At 41.5% G+C, this 22,064-nt stretch overlaps 2 protein-coding genes across 2 annotated transcripts; both read right to left on the reverse strand.

The window, feature by feature from the left end:
* Positions 1-9,447: 9,447 nt before the first annotated feature.
* On the reverse strand, positions 9,448-10,798 carry LOC138901520 (uncharacterized). Its single transcript, XM_070189292.1, has 2 exons — positions 10,568-10,798; positions 9,448-9,672 (listed from the first exon to the last, which is right to left on the reverse strand). Exons 1-2 carry the CDS (start codon positions 10,796-10,798, stop codon positions 9,448-9,450), a joined length of 456 nt encoding a protein of 151 aa, XP_070045393.1.
* A 1,228-nt stretch (positions 10,799-12,026) lies between these two features.
* On the reverse strand, positions 12,027-14,293 carry LOC138901521 (uncharacterized). The gene is made up of 4 exons (XM_070189293.1): positions 14,113-14,293; positions 13,655-14,001; positions 13,329-13,513; positions 12,027-12,534 (listed from the first exon to the last, which is right to left on the reverse strand). Exons 1-4 carry the CDS (start codon positions 14,291-14,293, stop codon positions 12,027-12,029), a joined length of 1,221 nt encoding a protein of 406 aa, XP_070045394.1.
* Between the last annotated feature and the right edge of the window lie 7,771 nt (positions 14,294-22,064).

The raw sequence follows: 22,064 nt of genomic DNA on the forward strand, positions 1-22,064 counted from the left end.
ACTTCCAAGTTTTAAATTATTGGTTAGGATATATTCTAGGTTAATAAGTGTTAATGTGTGATTTTAGTTAATGAGAAGGTGAAGTGGGACGCAACGTTTGGACGCTTATATGAGGAACTTGGGGACAAAGGCGGGACACGAAGCTATACACGCTAGCCAAGGTGAGAGAAAGAAAGACCCGTGATATGGACCAAGTAAAATGCATCAAAGACGAGGATGGAAGAGTATTAATGGAGGAGGCACATATTAGATGTAGATGGTAGTCATACTTCCATAAACTCCTAAATGAAGAGGGAGACATGGACATTATGTTGGGCGATTTGGAACACTCCGAGAGTCATCGTGATATATTGTAGGTGTATTATAATTGAGGAGGTCGAGGGGGCTATGTGGAAGATGAGCAGTGCGAGGGCGACCGGGCCAGACGAAACCCCAGTGCAATTTTGGAAGAGCGCGGCTAGGGTAGGCTTGTAATAGCACACTAGGTTGTTTAACATCACTTTTAGGATGAACAAGATGCCCGAAGAGTGGATTTCAAAATTGGGCATATGTTCAGGTTGAGTATCGGATGATCCGAGAGCGTTTCAGTGCTTATTATGAAAAGTTGGCGTTTTGAAGGTTTTAGAATTTTCTAAGTTTAGTATGGAGAGAACTTTGGTGTTATCGATCTCCGTTTGGGATTTCGAGACATTGAATAGGTTCGTATTGTCATTTGTGACTTATATGTAAAATTTGGCATCATTCCGGGATGTTTAAGTGTGATTTGGATGCTGCATTCCAGGTTACGATCTGTAGCACACGGAGTCCCTCTCTTATTCATTTATTATATCTTGTCTAGTTTATATTTCAGACATATGTTGTATTAGTATTGTATTTTCTAGTAGATGCCCATCCACTTGTAACGCCGGGTTTTAGAAATTTCTAGTAGATGGTTATGGTATTTATCTAGTATTGTCGCCTTTTCCTTTTATGTTTTTTTTTATTAATGTTTTATATCTCCATATTTTTCTATGCCTAATTTCCTTTACTTAATAAAACTCATAATTTAAAAAATAATAAAGTAAATAATTAAGTTGATAGTTCCTTGTTGGCTTGCCTAACGGCGACGCTGGGCGTTATCACGACCTATAGCGAGAATTGGGTCGTGACAGGTCAGCTCTTAGCTTGTTTTTATTTGCATTGGCACTGGATACACTGATGCGTCACATTCAAGGGGAGGTGTCATAGTGTATGTTATTTGCAGATGATATTGTACTGATTGACGAGATGCGAGACGGTGTTAATATGAGATTGGAGGTTTAGAGACAAACTCTGGAGTCTAAATGTAATGACTTGATCAGTCATTTTGCTTTACAGATCCATGTTCACCTATTTAAGACTTCCCATATGTGTTTTTACTGTTTTATGACTTGCAGGGTTGGTTGGTTTGGTTTTGGAGGGGTTCTGGTTGAATTCGGAACACTTGGTTCCATAATAGTGGTCTAAGGTGGCCAAGTTTGACTTGAGTCAACGCTTTGAGTAAACGACCTCGGAATCGGAATTTGAAGGTCCCAATAGGTTCATATGATAATTTTGGACATGGACGTATGTTCGGATCGAGATTTGGATATGCCGGGAGCATTTCAGCGCTTATTGTTAAAAGTTAGCATTTTGAAGGTTTTAGAATTTTCTAAGTTTGACTCGAAGTGGATTTTGGAGTTATCGGTGTCCGTTTGGGATTCCGAGCCTTGGAATAGGTTCGTATTGTGATTTGTACGAAAATTTAGCATCATTCCAAAATGTTTAAGTGTGATTCGGATGCGTTCGTCGAAGTTTGAAAGTTTAAAGAATGAGTTTACCGTCGATTCGTGATTTTGATGTTAGTTGTGGCTTTTCAAGCCTTAGGATAAGTTTGGATAAGGTATTGGTAATTGTTGGTATGATTGGATGGGGTCTCGGGGGCCTCAGGTGTGTTTCGGAATGGTTTCAGACAAATTCTCCTTGTTTTATCACTGTTGGTTTCTGGTGTGTTTGGTGTGCATCGCGATGGCATAAGAAGGGTCACAATCGCGAAAGGCTAAATGGACTGGTAGGGACTTTGCTCTTCTCGATCGCGAAGATAGTGTCATTGTCACGCCCCAAAACCGAGGAACGCGACCGGCATTCAACCGAGTGAACTCGACAGAGCAAGCCTGTTAGATTTTCTTCTACCCAAACTAATCCACGAATGAAGATAATACATATTTTCATTAATAAGACAAAAACGTGATCATGTCTACAATACCAATTCATTACCAATAGTTTTTATTATTTTTAAAGTCTCAAAAGGAAAAATAATACAGCCACAACATAACATATTTTGACTTTCTCAGTACTAATACACAACCCACACTATGTCTACGGAGCCTCTATAAATAAAGAAGAGTACAATGATAATGCCGGCAACAAGGCCCCGGCTATACATCAAATAGAATACACAAAGTACAAAAGAGTCATGACCCCGGGATGAAGTGGGGATCACCAAGTCAGCTGGGAAGAAGATGTACTGCTATCACTGATCAATATCTCCTGTTGTGGAACCACCTGCATCTATTTAAAGATGCAACGCCCCCGGTAAAGGGGACGTTAGTACTGTCGAATAGCACTAGTATGTATAACTAAACACCCTCTCAATAGAATGACAAATAATGCAAACAAGATTAACATAATGTTAATGGAAGCCTTAATCAACATCAAACCTCAATTTAGGATCAAGACAGTGTTTCAATTAATTTCCAAATCTCACATTGGGAGATTTTTAGTATCGATATACTATTGTTCACAATACCATTATTCATGTAAGGACCCGCAAAAATTTAAACCAAAAACTTGAGGTTTCGTGGTGCCAATTTAGATTCTTGCGTTACTATAGTAGAAAATTCTTCGCGGCGAACTTGCTCGCTGCGGTTCAAACTTTTTGGATAGAACAGTACCCTACGGACTAAGAGAAAAATATTTTCCAGAAGAACGCATTTCTGCGGCCCATTATGCGGCCGCATAATTACTTTGCGGACCGCATAATTGCCGCAGAGTGAAGCAGTAAGTTTGGCCAACTTGAGGTCATTTTTGCGGTCGATTATGCAACCGCGTATCGATCGCATAATCCCTTTTGAGTTTTTTTAGAGGGAGTTCTGCGGTGCATTATGCGATCACATAACGAGTATGCGGACCGCATACTCGTCGCATACCTAGGCCATAAGTTCAGGCCCCTGAGGGCCATTTATACGGTCACTTTGCGGACCGCATACCTGTGTCGGGGCACCATTTTTCTTAATTTAAAACCCGACTCCCACTCCGTTAAAATACCCCATTTAGTCTATTTTGAGCTCATTTCTGATATTTCTAGTGTGAGAGAGAGAGGGTTCTAGAGGGAGGAACTAATTTTCATCAATCAATCTTCACCCATCACTCAAAGCTTGGAAATACTCAAGTAGAGCACTCAATTTCTTCATCCAAAAAGGTAAGACTTCATCACCCCAGCTCTTAATTTCAAACATAGCTATAATGGGGTATTAATAAGATGGTCCATGGGTGTGAGGGTTATTTATCTTGCATGCATGTGATAAAGAGTGTGGGAAAAATAAGAAGTGAACTAGAACCATGAATGTTTTCCTAATTTTGGGTTCAATTTGTATATTGCTTAAATAGATTGAGGTTGCTAAGGGTTCCGAAAAATTGTAGAGTCTAAAGAAGCGCAATTGAGGTATGTATGGCTAACTCTCTTCTTCCTAGAATCGAACTCCTGGTGTCTGAATATTTGGTGTAAGTTCCGACTTGATCATACTAGAATTGTTTGCCTTAGTGTGTTGGGTTGGAAGATTCATGTTCCCTAATTTTTTATATGTTTACCATGTCATCATGCTATTTGAGAACGTGACTATGATTTTCCAAGCTCCTTCCCTTATGTGTGAAATGCCTATTATGATGGTACGTATCGACACGAATGATGACATTATTTGATTGAATAAAAAGGGAAAGACTTGAATTGTAAAATATGCCCAAGTGCCAAGAACTATTTAATAAATGAGGCTGTTTGTGCCATGTAATGAAAGATGGGAAAGAGATGTGAATTGAGTGAACAATTGGAAGAGGTTATGTCTCAAGTGAGATGGCTTAGCCGATCGGGCCGAGATCGGACGCCATGCCGTACACATGGTGGCATTTGTGTTGGAACTATTGATTTACATTATGGATATGGATATGTCTCACTTGGGATGGCTTAGCCGGTCGGGCCGAGATCGGACTCCGTGTAAAAACACAGTGGCATTATGAGTTGTGGCTTTGGCACTAAAGATTGTTAATCTAAAAAGATGGAAAGATTGAATTGGAAACTATGTGAACCTTACTTGGTATTTTCTTTGTATTTCTATGAAGTACTTATTGATTATTATGACTTCCTTCTCTTTGTTTCACTATTCATTCTACTAAGATTAGTGTTTGCCTTACATACTAGTACTATTCGACAGTACTAACGTCCCTTTTACCGGCGGCGCTACATCTTTGAATGGATGTAGGTGGTTCCATCGCAGATAGTGGTGCTCTCTTTCAATCCTCACAGCAGTTTTTGGTGAGCCCCATTTCTCCCAGGGGTCATGTAGTCCTTCTTTTGTATAAGTTTTCACATTTTGAGGTATAGCCGGGGCCTTGTTATCGGCATTGTCATGTTGCTCTTTGGTATCCTTAAAGGCTTCGTAGACGTTTTTGTGGGTCATGTATGTATGTTGGGGCAGTCGTTGGATTGAGTTGAATTTTGGAAACTTAACTATGGCATAATGCATATAATGAAAAATGAACTAGCAACGTTTATATATTTATACAACTGATCTCTCCCCTATTTTACAAATGGTGACGCATTCCCTTTTTGGATCATGAATGAGTCGGGTAGGAAAGGTTTACTAGGCTTGCTTGACCGAGTTCACTCGGTTGAGCGCTGGTCGCGCTCCCCGAGGTTGGGCGTGACAAACTTTGTATCAGAGCCTAAGGTTTTAAAGTGTCCTAGGATGTCTCGGAGCCATGTCTAGTAGAGCCCTTCTTATCGGTGAGTTGTCACCACATCTATAATTAGGGGGCTACTTAGACATTTAAGAATGATACCCTTCATTGTTGTTCTATATCGTGCGATAGAGCGGAACGTGAGGTTGTTTTCTCCTAACTCGTGCATTGTTCTTACTTTCAGTAAATGGCATCTAAGAAGAGAGCGAGAATTGGCCAAGAAGCCAATACCACCCCAGGAGTGGTTGTTGATCCCTTGCTTGATAATGCGGGTGAGGATAATCCCCCTACTATCACACTGCCTAATTCGTCTACTCCAGAACAGACTACCCCAGTTCCTACACCCGCGGAGGGTGCCACAATCCCTCCCACCGGTATACCTGTTCCGCCTCCAGCCCCAACTCCTGGTCCCGGTATTTCCGATGGGGATCTTAGGGGAGCTATTCAGATGCTGACTCAGTTAGTACTTCCCAGGCTCAGAGGTCAAATGTTGTACCCACCTCATTTAGCTTGCAAGGAGATTCTTCCAGTTCCAGGGTTAACATGTTCCTTCAGTTAGACCCTCCAGTATTCACTAGTACTAATCCCGCGGCAGACCCTCAGGATTTTATTGATGAGATGCATAAGACTCTCTGAGTTATGCGTGCTACGGAGACAGAGGGAGTAGAGTTGGCCTCCTATCATCTGAAAGGGGTGGCATATTCCTGGTTTGAGATGTGGGAGGATTCCCGTGAGGAGGGGAGCCCTCCGGCGGGATGGAGTGAGTTTGCAGATGCCTTCATAGACCATTTCTTGCCTGCCAAGACTAAGGCAGCCCTTATTCAGCCACACAGGCCTAGGATCCAAATCCCTCATGTCAATATCCTTTTTGGAGTGTAACACAACTTCGCACATTCCTAATGCTAGGGTCTTCTCATTGTGGGTTCAATTTTCTCTCCTTTCATAACTTCTTGTCTCCCGTGCGAGACCTACATATTTATCATTACTCTCCAGGCCATGCCTTTCATATATTACGTGCCTATGTACCAAATTTTACATCTTAGAATCATATACATGGTTCCCACACTATCCACATGTACAAGTTAAGCTTAGGTCTCATTTATCACGTCAATGCCTCTTTGAAGGTGGGTAATCACTTCTAGCACTCTTTTCATATAAAGTATGCTCATGGTACTATATAATTGTCTCATATGGTCATACTATTCATTCAACATGATACATATGACATGCCTTCACCCCTTCGTCATGTCACATGACAACATTGCTTGGAATAAACTAAAAGAGCATTTAAACTTACCTTGAACCTCAATGCACGAGTTGGAGGAAGAACAGCTTCACAACCAGTTTCATCACATGATTCAGAATATCAAAGAAGGGTATTATTCCTAAATGTCCATGTAGCATCCTAATTATAGATGTGGTCGACAACACACCGATAATAAGGACTCTACTAGACACGACTCCAAGACATCCTACGACACTTTAAAATCTTAGGCTCTGATACCAAGTTTGTCACGCCCCAAACCGAGGAGCGCGACCGGCGCTCAACCAAGTGAACCCGACCGAGCAAGCCTGTTAAATTTCATTCTACCCAAACTCATCCACGAAGGGAGATAATACATATTTTCATTAATTAGCCAAAAAGGTGTTCATGTCTACAATATCACTTAATTACCAATAATTCATCATTTTTAAAGTCTTAAATGGACAAATAATACAGCCACAACATAACATATTTTAACTTTTCCAGTACCAATACACAACTCACACTATGTCTACGGAGCCTCTATAGATAAAGAAGAGTACAATGATAATGCCGGCAACAAGGCCCCAGCTATACCTCAAACAGAATACACAAAGTACAAAAGATTCATGACCCCGGGATGAAGTGGGGATCACCAAGTCAGCTGGGAAGAAGGTGCACTGCTATCACTGATCAATATCTTCTGCTGTGGAACCACCTGCATCCATTTAAAGATGTAGCACTCCCGGCAAAATGGACGTTAGTACTGTCGAAAAGCACTAGTATTTATAACTAAACACCCTCTCAATAGAATGACAAATAATGCAAACAAGATTATCATAATGTTAATGGAAGCCTTAATCAACATCAAACCTCAATTTAGAATCAAGACAGTGTTTCAATTAATTTCCATATCTCATATTGGGAGAGTTTTAGTATCGATATACCATTGTCCACAATACCATTATTCACAATATCATTATTCACAATACCAGTACCATCGTACTCTCAGCACAGAGTCCGATCACGACTCGATCGGCTAGGCTGTCTCATTAGAGACATCAACCACAATTTCTTTCAATGTGAATACCACCGTCTTTAACACGGAGTCCGATCAAGACCCGATCGGCTAGGCTATCCATTAAGGACATCAACCACAATTACCATTTCAATTACAATTTCCAGCACAATCACCACCATAAGTGCGGCATGATGTCCGATCATGACCCGACTGGCTAGGCTGTCTTATTCGAGACATCAACCTTTTTATATCAATCATCGCATTTCATATTACTTTCACATCTTTTCATTTCATTGGCACTAATGGCCATAATTATAAGATCATTCTTGGCACGTTGGCCATATTTAGTACTTCATGCTCACCTTTTTAATTTCAATTATCATCATCATCAACAACAACAAATACAATTCAAATCAAGGTGTGTAGTACACATGTGAGCAATTTAGAGTCTAAGGCACATAGGGATATTTCACAAAATTTTGCATAATAGCCTTCGTTTGAACTTGACTTAAAGTCGAAACATTATTAATGCACAACCCATATTTTAACACATCCTCAATTGGTAACATAACATGAATAAAGCATTTGGGATACTTGTTGAACATATATCTTTCAACCCAAGCTTACTCGGAATAACCAATTTTATAATGGACCACTCGGGACTTACATAATTTACATGAATATCGCGGGATTCAATTCTAAGAGAAGGGTTTAGCCAACATACCTTGTCCGAGATTTCATTAAGTTACTACAACGCCCTAACACTTCTAGCAATAACAATATATAGGAAGATAGTGAAAATCAGTTAATAATTAGAAGGATTTCCATGATGTAACTCTCTTAGAAATTTTGTCAAACACCTAACATGCGAAATAGACCACAAGGCTCTACAATGGAGATCCTTTCATCCCTCAACCAATTTCAACAAGAAAATACCCAAAATGGTTCATTAACCCCACATACTACAACTTTGTGTCACATGCATGGCCTATTTCCATCCCCACAATATATTTGAACTCATAACCTCTTGTATGAAAGCTTAGAAGTAGGACTTACCTGGATGAAGGATAATCTAGTGATTGACTTCCTTGATTCTTAAAGATTGGTGCAAGATTGGATGATTGGGAGGTTTAGGTTTTCTCCTTCTCTCTCTAAAATGCTCTTATCTCTCTCTAGACTCACCAGAAAATCGTCCCAAATAAAGCCCCAAAGGCTATTTATTAAAATGGGGTTGGGTTGTAAAAACCCCAAAATTTGCACAGCTGCGCCGCATGGGGCGCTGCGGGGTGCCGTGTGGTAGTGAAAAATGTGCCTAGAAACAAAATTTTGAAGTTTTCTGGAAAACCCCACAGGCGCGCCGCATGGGGCGGCGCAGTAGTGGAAATTTCTGCCAACGTTTGATAATTTGGTCATAACTTCTTGTAGGAGTGTCCAAATGACGAACGATTTAAAGTGTTAGAAACTAGACGCGAAGATCTTTCATTTGATAGGTTGTTCATCACATAAATCCTTATATATATATATATATATATATATATATATATATATATATATATATATATGTAGATATGATTATCCAAAGTTTGGTCTTGTGCGTACTCATTTGCAACTTTTGTCTATCATGAAATTTTCCAACTTGCCTTGGAGTTAGGCCTCTCCTTAGACCCCACATCACTTATAATATGTCTAGTACACTTATTATCTTATCCAATTGATATCCATCATATTAATAGCCCTCGTCGGCATACAAAGTAATATAACTAGCACACATCAACTTTCTTAATAACGCTTAAGTACTTCGAAATTTTCTGGGTTGCTACATTCTCCCCCACTCAGGATCATTCATCCTCTAATGAGAAGTAGAGTCGACCCCAACACTGATCATAACTTAACTATTTTCTTACATACCTCAAGCTCCCAAAGTTTTGACTATCTCTCGAATTTTCCAGAAATTTCGGCAGAGTTTCCCTTATAACTAGGCCTATCCACCTGCAAGAGAACCCCAGAAACACATACTAACAACTTATACATAATCCAATGACGTAACATAACACCAAAACAACACCAACCATGGCCTCAAAAATAACATATAACTAGAAAGGAACACCTTTAATATCAACTGTACAAGTGATACACAATTCATAGGCGACAATTTCCTAGAAAGATTACATAGCTATTCAAACAAATAAGGATAATTCTTCTTCATCTCTTCCTCGGCCTCCCAAGTAGCTTCTTCAACTTGTTGATTTTGCCACAACACTTTTACGAAGGCAATTTCTTTGTTTCTCAATTTTCGGACTTGCTTATCAAGAATGGCAACTGGAATTTCTTCATAGGTCAGTTCTTCATTAACCTCAATAGTCTTAAGTGGCACAACAATCAATGGATCTCCGATTACCTTCTTCAACATAGACACATGAAATACCGGGTGCACTAATGACAACTCAGGTGGTAGCTCATGCTTGTACGCCACCTCACCGATCCTCTAAATGATTTTGTACTGTTCGATATACCTCGGACTCAATTTTCCTTTCTTACCAAATCGCATTACACCTTTCATGGGGGAAACTTTCAAGAATACCCAATCACCTTCTTTGAACTCCAAATCCTTACGACGAACATCCGAATAGGATTTCTGATGACTCTGAGCTGTCTTCAACCGCTCCTTAATGATTTTAACTTTTTCCATAGCCAGATGCACGAGGTCTGGCCCTATTAACTCTGCTTTACTAATTTCGAACCACCCAATGGGAGATCAATATCTCCTACCATATAAAGCCTCGAACGATGCCATCTGAATGCTAGCATGATAGGTATTGTTGTATGCAAATTCTATGACTGGTAAATGATTATCCCAGCTACCTTTGAAGTCTAGAACATAAGCGCGCAACATATCCTCAAGTGTTTGAATAGTACGCTCTGCCTGGACCGTCAGTCTGCGGGTGAAAAGCTGTACTAAGATTCACCTGAGTTCTCAAACCTTGCTAAAATTTCTTCCAAAAATTAGCAGTGAATTGTGCTCCCCAATCAGAAATGATGGAAACTGGGGTGCCATGCAACCTGACTATTTCTTTGATATACATCTGAGCATACTGCTCCGCTGTGTCGGTAGACTTAACCGGCAAAAAGTGTGCTGATTTTGTGAGTCGATCCACAATCACCCAAATTGAGTCAAACTTGCGCGGAGTGCGAGGTAATCCTACCACAAAGTCCATATTAATCATTTCCCATTTCCACATTGGAATTTCTATGTTATGTGCCAACCCACCGGGCCTTTGGTGTTCGGCCTTCACTTGCTGACAATTCGGACATCTTGCCACAAAGTCCGCCGCATTCCTCTTTATATTATTCCACCAATAGACTTCCTTAAGATCATGATACATATGTGTAGAACCTGGGTGCACTGAATACCTAGAAGTGTGAGCTTCAGTCATATTTCTTTCACGGAGACCATCCACGTTTGGAACACATAGTCGCCCTTGGTACCTTAATGTACCATCATCTATGCTAAGAGAAAAGGCCATGGTCTTATGTTTATGAATCCCCTCTTTCAATTGTGCCAACAATGGATCGTTGTATTGTTTCTCTTTGACTTCCACAACAAGCGATGATTCAACCCTATTTTGCACAATTACCCCTCCTTCACTAGAGTCCGCAAGACGAACTCCCAAACTAGCCAATCGATGAACTTTTTTGGCTAATGGCCTTTGATATACCTTCAAGTGTGCTAAGCTAGCCATAGATTTTTGGCTAAGAGCATCCACCACAACATTAGCCTTCCCCGGATGGTATAAAATATCAATGTCATAATCCTTGAGTAATTCAAGCCATCTTCTCTGTCTCAGATTCAATTCCTTCTGTTTGAAAATATATTTAAGGCTCTTATGGTCCGTGAATATATCCACATGGACCCCATATAAATAATGACGCCAAATTTTCAATGCAAATACCAACGCCGCAAGTTCTAAATCATGTGTTGGATAGTTCTTTTCATGATTCTTTAGTTGCCTAGAAGCATAAGCTATCACCTTTCCATGTTGCATTAATACACATCCAAGCCCGATTCTTGAAGCATCACAATATACCACAAATCCATCTATACCCTCTCGTAGAGTCAACACCGGTGCCGTAGTCAATCTTGCTTTCAATTCTTGGAAACGCTTTTCACAAGCATCTGACCATTGGAACTTAATTGCCTTCTGCGTCAATTTAGTCAATGGAGAGGCAAGAGTAGAAAACCCCTCCACAAACTTTCTGTAATATCCTGCTAAGCCTAAGAAACTGCGAATCTCCGTTGGAGTTATAGGCCTCGGCCAATTCTTCATAGCTGAAATTTTCTGAGGATCAACCTTAATTCCCTCATTAGAAACTACATGACCCAAGAATATGACCGATTCAAGCAAAAATTCACACTTTGTAAACTTTGCACATAACTGGTGCTGATGTAGGGTTTGCAGAACTACCCTGAGATGATCGGCAAGGTCTTCTCGACTTCGTGAATATACAAGAATATCGTCAATAAACACTATCACAAAAGAGTCGAGGAATGGCTTAAAAACTCGATTCATAAGATCCATGAAGGCTGCTGGGGCATTTGTTAGCCCAAAAGACATTACTAAAAATTCAAAGTGCCCATATCGGGTTCTAAAAGCTATTTTCGGAATATCCCGCTCCCTGATCTTCAATTGGTGATACCCGGATCTTAAATCAATCTTGGAGAAGTACCTGGCACCTTGCAATTGATCAAACAAGTCATCTATCCTTGGCAGTGGGGTAGTTATTCTTGATTGTGACCTTATTAAGCTGCTGATAGTCAATACACATTTTCAGTGACCCATATTTCTTTCTTATAAAAAGGACCGGTGCACCCCAAGGCGACACACTTGGCCGGATAAAACCCTTTTCTAACAAATCTCTCAATTGTTCCTTTAGCTCCTTCAATTCTGCCGGTGCCATTCTGTATGGTGGAATAAATATAGGATGCGTGTCTGGCATCACATCAATCCCAAAATCAATCTCCCTGTCTGGTGGGATCCCAGGGAGTTCATCCGTAAAGACTCCTGGAAAATCATTCACAACAGGCACAAACTCAAGTGTAGGTGCCTCAACATCGGTGTTCGTAACCCGGACCAAATAGTAAATACATCCCTTGTTGATCATCTTAGTGGCCTTAAGGTAGGAAATATACCTACCCTTTAGAACTACATCATCACCCTTCCACTCAATAACTGGCTCGTTTGGAAATTCGAACTTAACAGTCCTGGTTCGGCAATCAAGCTTGGCAAAACAAGAATAAATCTAATCCATCCCCATTATCACATCAAAATCGACCATTCTTAATTCAATAAGATCGGCCACGGTGTCCCGACCACATAACGTGACAACACAATCCCTATAAACCCGCACAGCATAAACTCACCAACCGGAGTAGATACATAGAATAGCTTATAAAGTTGTTCTGGTTCTATCCCAAATTTCATAGCAACATAAGGTGTGACATATGACAAAGTGGAACCGGGATCAATAAGAGCATATACTTCATGAGATTGGACAGTCCATATACCTGTGACAACATCTGGAGAAGCCTCTAAATTCTGGTGACCCCTCATAGCATAGAAACGACCGGATCCTCCCGAACTCTATGCTCCACTCCTAGCTGCACCACGCCCTGCGGGTGTTGGAGTGCCTCGAGCCGGAGGAAGTGCTGTAGATATAGTAGCTGCAGAATTGGCTGGCTGTGCTGGGCCCCTACCCGCACCCTGGTAGAACGAACGACAATCCCTCTGAATGTGACCCCTCAATCCGCATCCGTAGCATATAGGCAAGTCCATGTAGTATATTCCTAGGTGCATCTTTCCACACCTAGGACATGGGGGCCTTCTCTGCTGCTGGAATCTACCATCATGAAGACCCTATTGATTGGATCCCTTGTTGCCCTGACTGGGCCTGAAATGGCTCCATTATTGCTGCTGACTGGGCCCTGATGGCGGTGCACTAGCCGAAGATTGAGCAAAGGACTGTGATGGCCCTAACGACCCTCCTCTGAAGGCTGACCTGCCACCACCAGAAGAACCACCAAATTTTCCCGTAGACCGGGCCTTATTACTACCCTCTCGCTCAATTATGTTCCTTAATTTGCGAGTCTCTGTTGCTTGAGCGAATGCCACCATTTTTCCATAGGTCATATCAGAATTCAAGGCAGCTGTAGTAGCCTCATTAATTACCAAGGGACTAAGTCCCTGCATAAAGTGGCGCACTCTAGCCTCCATAGTGGATAACATGTAAATAGCATACTTAGACAGGTACGTGAATCTCATATGGTAATCCCACACACTCAGGCTACCTTGCCTCAAGTTCTCAAACTTAGCAGCACGGGCTGCCTTAGTCTCGGCAGGCAAGAAATGATCAATGAAGGCATCGGCAAATTCACCCCACCTCACCGGAGGGCTCCTTTCTTCACGGGACTCCTCCCATAGTTCGAACCAAGAATATGCCACCTCTTTCAGGAGGTAGGAGGCCAATTCCACCGCCTCTGTCTCAGTAGCACGCATAACTCGGAGAGTCTTGTGCATCTCATCAATGAAGTTCTGGGGATTTTCCTCTGGGTTAGTACCCATGAACACTAGAGGATCCAACTGGAGAAACCTGTTCACCCTGGAACTAGTAGAATCCCCTGGCTGACTGGAAGAAATGGGTGCAACATTTGATCTCTGGGCCTGGGATGCCACTATTTAAGCCAACATCTGTATGGCTCCCCTAAGATCAACATCAGAAACACCAGAATCGGAAGCTGGAACTGGAGGTGGAATTGGAATATCAGTTGGAGGAACCGTTGCACCTTCAGTAGGTGTAGGGACAAGTGTGGTCTGATCAGTTGTAGTAGAGTTAGGCAATGTAGTAATTGGAGGAATATTCTCACTCCTCAGGTGCTCACCCACATCATCAATTATAGGATCAACTGTCACTCTTGGGGTGACATTGGCTCTTTGGCCAGTTCTTGCCTTCTTCTTAGGTTCCATGTACTAAAAGTTAAAGTAAAGCACGAGTTAAAGGAGGAACAATCTTACCATCAGCTTTATCGCACGATCGAGAACATGAAAGAAGGGTATTATTCCTAAATGCCCCTGTAGCATCCCAATTATAGATGTGGTCGACAACACACCGATAATAAGGACTCTACTAAATATGGCTCCGAGATATCCTAGGACACTTTAAAACCTTAGGCTCTGATACCAAGTTTGTCACGCCCCAAAATCGAGGAGCGGGACTGGCGCTCAACCGAGTGAACTCGACCGAGCAAGCCTGCTAGATTTTCTTCTACCAAAACTAATCCACGAATGAAGATAATACATATTTTCATTAATTAGACAAAAACGTGATCATGTCTACAATACCAATTCATTACCAATAGTTTTCATCATTTTTCTTGAAGTCTCAAGTGGGACAAGTAATACAACCACAAAATGACATAGTTTGTCTTTCCAACACCAATACACAACCCACACTATGTCTATGGAGCCTCTATAGATAAAGAAGAGTACAATGATAATGCCGGCAACAAGGCCCCGACTATACATCAAACAGAATACACAAAGTACAAAAGATTCATGACCCCGGGATGAAGTGGGGCTTACCAAAATCAGCTGGGAAGAAGGTGCACTGCTATCACTGATCAATATCTCCTGCTGTGAAACCACCTGCATCCATTTAAAGATGCAGCGCCCCCGGCAAAAGGGACGTTAGTACTGTCGAATAGTACTAGTATGTATAACTAAACACCCTCTCAATAGAATGACAAATAATACAAACATGATTATCATAATATCAATGAAAGTCTTAATCAACATCAAACCTCAATTTAGGATCAAGACAATGTTCAAATTAATTTCCATATCTCACATTGGGAGATTTTTATAATCGATATACCATTATCCACAATACCATTATTCGAAATATCAGTACCACCGTACTCTCAGCACGGAATCCGATCACGACCCAATCGGCTAGGCTATCTCATTATCTACATTAACCACAATTACTCTCAATATTAATACCACCGTCTTTAACATGGAGTCCGATCACGACCCGATCGGCTGGGCTATCCATTAGGGACATCGGCCACAATCACAATTTCAATTATAATTTCCAGCATAATCACCACCATGTGTGCAGCGTGGTGTCTGATCATGACCCGACCAGCTAGGCTGTCTTATTCGAGACATCAACCTTTTTATATCAATCATCGCATTTCATATTACTTTCACATCTTTTCATTTCAATGGCACTAATGGCCATAATTATAAGATCATTCTTGGCACGTTGGCCATATTTAGTACTTCATGCTCACCTTTTCAATTTCAATTATCATCATCATCATCAACAACAAATACAATTCAAATCAAGGTGTGTAGTACACATGTGAGCAATTTAGAGTCTAAGACATATAGGGATATTTCACAAAATTTGGCATAATAGCCTACGTTTGAACTTGACTTAAAGTTGAAACATTATTAATGCACAACCCATATTTTAACACATCCTCAATTGGTAACATAACATGAATAAAACATTTGGGATACTTGTTGAATATATATATTTCAACCCAATCTTACTCGGAATAGCCAATTTTATAATGGACCACTTGGGACTTACATAATTTATATGAATATCGTGGGATTCAATTCTACGAGAAGAGTTTAGCCAACATACCTTGTCCGAGCTTTCATTAAGTTACTACAACGCCCCAGCACTTTTAGCAATAACAATCTATAGGAAGATAGTGAAAATCGGTTAATAATTAGAAGGATTTCCATGAAGTAACTCTCTTAGGAATTTTGTCAAACACCCAACATACGAAATATACCGCAAGGCTCTACAATGGAGATCCTTTCATCCCTCAACCAATTTCAACAAGAAACTACCCAAAATGGTTCATTAACCCCACATACTATAACTTTGTGTCACATGCATGGCCTATTTCCAACCCCACAAAATATTTGAACTCATAACCTCTTGTATGAAAGCTTAGAAGTAGGACTTATCTGGATGGAGGATAATCTAGTGATTGACTTCCTTGATTCTTGAAGATTGGTGCAAGATTGGATGATTGGGAGGTTAGGTTTTCTCTTTCTCTCTCTAAAATGCTCTCATCTCTCTCTAGACTCAACAGAATATTGTCCCAAATAAAGCCCCAAAGGCTATTTATTAAAATGGGGTCGGGTTGTAAAAACCCCAAAATTTGCACAGCCGCGCCGCATGGGGCGGCGCGGTAGTGTAAATGTCTGCCAGCTTTTGGTAATTGGGTCGTAACCTCTTGTAGGAGTGTCCAAATGGCAAACGGTTTGAAGTGTTAGAAACTAGACTCGAAGATCTTTCATTGTATAGGTTGTTCATCACATAAATCCTTATATATATGTAGATATGATTATCCAAAGTTTGGTCTTGTGCGTACTCATTTGCAACTTTAGTCTATCATGAAATTTTCCAACTTGCCTTGGAATTAGGCCTCTCCTTAGATCCCATATCACTTATAATATGTCTTGTACACTTATTATCTTATTCAATTGATATCCATCATATTAATAGCCCTCGTCGGCGTACACAGTAATATAACTAGCTCATATCAACTTTCTTAATAGCGTTTAAGCACTTCGAAATTTTTTGGGGTGCTATAGTCGTGTTTGCGGAGCTTGATCAGGATGTGCTTCGCATTCGCATGGTAATGGTCGTAACAACACTGAGTTAGATGGGCTAGCTTGGGGTTGGAAGGTTGTTCATCGCGATCGCTTGGTCATGAACGCGATCGCGTAGCGTAATTTCTAAGACTGGGGTTTATTTCCTTCGTGTTTGCAAGGATTGGCTCGCGTTCACGTAGGCTCGCCTGGCTAAGCATGCGACCACGAGCTATTTATTGCATTCGCCTAAGAGGATTTTATGGCGCAATCTGTGTGGTCTTCGTAATCGCATGAGCTTTGGTTGGGAAATTAGTCTAGTAGTTAAATTATGAACTTGAACATATATTTATTAGTTTATACGTCTTTTGATTAGTTTCGGATTGCTAGGCGTCATTGAGGAGTTCTAATGAGGCTAAAGAGCTGGATTGAGGACTTGGAAGCGAGGTAAGTCCTTGCCTAACCTTGTAAGAGGGAATTCATACCCTTAGATGTATTGATTGTTCTGTGCTACTTATGTGGGGAGCTACGTACGCACGAGGTGATGAGAGTCCGTACATAGCTATATCTATGTTATGTCTGGGTAGACTTAGATTTACATCATGCCTTTATTCTGTTATTTGTACTCATCATGCGTATTTGATTTTCTTAATTTATGACTAAGATTGAAGTTAGATAAAATATTGACTTAGCCTCTTACTGTGGAAAATTGTGAATTACTTGTTGAACTATAGATCCGTGTCTTCTCGACTCGCATGTATTTCCACGAGCAAGGTAATTTATCTACTCTTATGGGATCGAGTCGTTTGCCTCGACAGTGATGTAAATTACTCTTATGGAATCGAGTCGTTTGCCTCGGCATTGATGTAAATTACTCTTATGGGATCAGGTCATTTGCCTCGGAAGTATAGTTACACTTTTCTTATGGGATCGGGCCATTCGCCTCGGCTGTACTGTGTATCACTACTCTTATGAGATCGGGCCATTCGCCTCGGCAGTACTGAGTATCATTTTTCTATGGGATCAGGCCATTTGCCTCGACAACTTCGTGCTTAATACTTGAGGTTGGAATTAGTTATGTTAACAGTTGAGTTAGAGCCTTCGAGGATAGTTATGACATTTTAGTGATTTAATAAAGGTCCATGTTAGAGATTTATTATTAATGCTTTGTTTGTTTCGTTGCTACTTGTTGTACATCCTCCATGTCTACTTTATGTATTTTTATTACTGTTTGACCACTAGTAAGTGTCAAGTCGATCCCTCATCACTACTTCTTCGAGATAGACTAAATACTTACTCGGTATGCGTTGTTCTACGTTCTCACGCTACACTTCTCCACAGAAAGTGCAGGTACTAAGACAGGTACTTCCAGTGGTCACACGGGCACGTAGCCGCACTTCCACGGAGACTTAGTGGTCAACTGCTTTCCTTTCTGCAATCTGTAGCACCGGAGTTTCCCTCTACCTTGTTTACTATTTCTGTCTATTATAGTTCAGATTATAGTTGTATTAGTTTTGTATATTCTCTAGATTGCTCATGCACTCGTGGCACCGATTGTTTGGGGCTTCTAGAGTTTATGTACTATTGTACTTATTATGACTATCACCATGGTTTATGTATTACTCACACTTGATATTTTTGAGAAAAAGGTATGTACGGTTGCATGAGATCCTACTTATTTAGTGTTTTAAAGGAAACTTCTGTTTTTAAAAGTTAAAAAGGGATAATTCAATTGGAGTTTCACGCATGGGCTTGCCTAATGGCGACGTTCATCGCCATCATGACCTATTACATGTTTTGGGTTGTGACAGTTTGGAATCAGAGCTAGGTTCACATAGGTCTCACGAGTCATGAGCCGGCCTGGTAGAGTCTTGCGGATCGGTGTAGAGATGTCCGTACTTATCTTCGAGAGGTTATAATGTGTTAGAAAACCTCTCTTTCTTAATCTTCTATCATGCAATTGATATTGTGCTAAGTATCTTTCTATTATTCTCTAGCCGATGGTGAGAACGCGCGCGACAAATGCACCTGGCGGTAGAGGGGCTGCTCCGCCTGTTGCTAGAGGATGTGGTAGAGGCCGGGGGAGGGCTCCGACTCCTGTTAGAGGACGAGGAAATACTATAGTTGCTCCTATTGTACCACCAGTGGATCCATTGGAGGATATTATTATTGAGGAGCAGGATGAGGCGCCTGCAGCTGAGCCGGCCCTGACAGATTTCATGATTGCACCGAGATTTCTAGGAGGTCATGGATTTTATGATGCAGGCTGGTATATTTCCAGCGGGCCTAGCCATATATCAGGCTAGAGGGGAGCACAGACCCCTACCGCTCAAGCTCTAGGGCATGCTGCTACCGTTTATCAAACCCCAGGTGCACTACCTGCGGGCGGGGTCTAGCCAGTTGTAGCAGCTGTGCCAAAGCCCAGACCAGTCGCAGACGTTGAGCAGCAAAAGCGGTTGGACATGTGGAGTAGGCTTCGCCCCCTGTCTTTGGGGGTGAGCGGTCCGAGGACCCACAGGATTTCATTGACCAGTGCAAGGAGAGGCTACGTAAAAGGGGGATATTGGAGTCCAACAGGGTGGACTTCACTACCTTTCAGCTTGAGGGCAAGGCCTGTAGATGGTGATATGCTTACCTCCTTAGCAGGCCAACATGTTCCCTGTCTTGGAATTAGTTTACGCATTTATTCTTGGAGAAATACATACCACCTTTAGAGAGAGAGGAGCTTTGGGGTCAGTTTGAGCGACTCCGTCAGGGTCATATGTCTGTGACCGACTATAAGGCGAGATTCACTAACCATGCAGTTATTATACTCTCCACAGACTCAGAGAGGGTACAGAGGTTCATTGCAGTTCTACACCCTAAGATCCATGTTTCTATGGGTCGTGAGGCTGAGATGGGGACTCCCTTTCATCAGGTTGTGGATATGGCTTGGAGGATCGAGCGTATCTATAATTGCAGTGGAGAGTTTGTGCCAATGGATAAGTGCCCCGATAGTTTGGTGGATTCAAGGGCACCCCACCTAGGGGCAGAGGTCAGTTCATGAGGGGCCACTCTAGCAGGCCCATGCATTCAGCACCACCACTTGCTCGGTGTGCCCCAGCGTGACCCTACTTCAGTGCTATTCCAGAGAGTACTTACCGTCTGCCAGCCATTCAGGGTTCCTCCAATGGATATTCAGGGCATCGGGGTCAGACTACGGGTCAATAGTTTACCGCTCCAAGGCGTTGTTTTGAGTACGGGGAGTTTGTCCACGTGAAGAGGTTTTGTCCTAGACTTTGGGACAAGACAGTGCAGCAGGACCATCGGCCCATGATTACTGCACCAGCTACCACACCGCCCGCTCGCCTATCCAGAGGCGGAGGGAAGGTGGGTAAGGGTCGCCCTAGAGGTTGAGGCCAGTCTGGTGGCGCTCCATCTTGATTCTATGCATTCCCAGCCATGCCAGAGGTAGTTGCCTCCGATGCAGTGATCACGAGTACTATTTTTATTTGTCGTAGGGATGCCTCGGTACTATTTGATCCAGGGTCTACTTATTCCTATGTTTCTTCTCTATTTGCTCCTTACATGGATATATTTCGCGACTTCTTGGGTATTCCTATATATGTGTCCATGCAGAGGGTTATTCGGTTGTTATGGATCGGGTCTATCGGTCCTGTGTAGTGACTTTCTATGGTTATGATACCAGAGCAGATCTTCTACTACTCGATATTGTAAGGCCCCGTAAAATTTTACCTAAAACCCGAGGTTCCGTGGTGACGAGGTAGGCTAATATGTTTGGTGATGGTAGAAATTCTTCGCGACAATCTTACGTGCCACGGTACGGACCTTTGGGGTCGAACAGTTCGCTAGGGAGTTAAAGAAAAATGTTGGCAGAAAAAGATATTTTTGCGGCTCACTATGCGGCCGCAGAATCACTCTGCAGGCTGTAGAATGGCCGCAGAGTGAAGCAGAAACTTGAGAAAATTTTTTGGGCCATTATGTGGTTTATTATGCGGCTGCAGAATTACTTTGCGGGCCGCAGAATGTCTACATACCCAGGCAGCAGTGCCCAGTTCCTGAGGGCCATTTCACGGACCGCAGAAGCATTATGCGGCCGCAGATTCTGTTTCAGAGCTTCATTTTTTTTATTTTTATAACCCGACCCCATTTCGTTATATAGACTCTATGGACCATTTCTTAAGTAAGAACCTGGCATTTTGAGAGTGAGAAAGTGCTCTAGAGAGGGAGAGAGTTCCTCAACCAATTGTTCCCGATTCTTACTCAAATCTTGAAAGATTAACAAGGAAAACATACTAGGTCTTCATGCTAGAGGTAAGATTCTACACCCTAACCCTCAATTTTGAAATTTAACTAAAAATAGGTAATTAGTAAGGCAATTCTTGGGTGTGGGAGTTGTTTATTTTTACATGCATGTACTATCAAGGGTTGGGGGAAGAATGTTAAGCTAAATTGGGTAGACTTTGGGTAGTGGGGGTGAAAGAATCCACCATGGGAGGACCTTGAAATCATAATACCCACCTAGTGTTTGATAAAATTCTCAAATGAGCTGGAACCATAAACTCTCTCCTAATTTGTGTTCAATTTTGCTATATTTCCAAATAGATCGAAGAAGCTAAGAATTCCAGAATATTGTAGATTTGTAGTAATTTAAAAAGGCTCGAGGCAAGGTATGTTGGCTAAACTCTTCTCTTAGAATTGAACCCCGCAATGTCCTTGTAAGTCTCGTGATGCCCTTATAAATTGAATTTTTGTCAAATAAGCCTTATGTCGAAATAATTACGCGTTCAATATGAATTCCAAAGATTCTTGTTATGTTGAGTTAATGTTTGAGAATGTGGTTTAAGTATGGGCTGTGTGTTACTTTGTTATGATTTAAAAGCATGAATTTTTATAAAAGCTATTATGTCAATTGTGTAAGAAGTCATATGTGCCTAAGACCCTAATTTGCGCAAGTATGTTATTAAAGTCCTAATTTGAAAGGCCTTATTGTTGATTATCCGCGATAATGATTGAAAATGGAATAGTGAGCTGAATTATGAAGTACGACCAATGTGCCAAGAATGATATTGCGTTATGGCCAATGATGTCAATGAAATGAATGATAATGAATTGAGAG

The sequence above is a fragment of the Nicotiana tomentosiformis genome, chromosome 11 (assembly GCF_000390325.3).
Source record: "Nicotiana tomentosiformis chromosome 11, ASM39032v3, whole genome shotgun sequence".
Classification (NCBI taxonomy): Eukaryota; Viridiplantae; Streptophyta; class Magnoliopsida; order Solanales; family Solanaceae; genus Nicotiana; species Nicotiana tomentosiformis.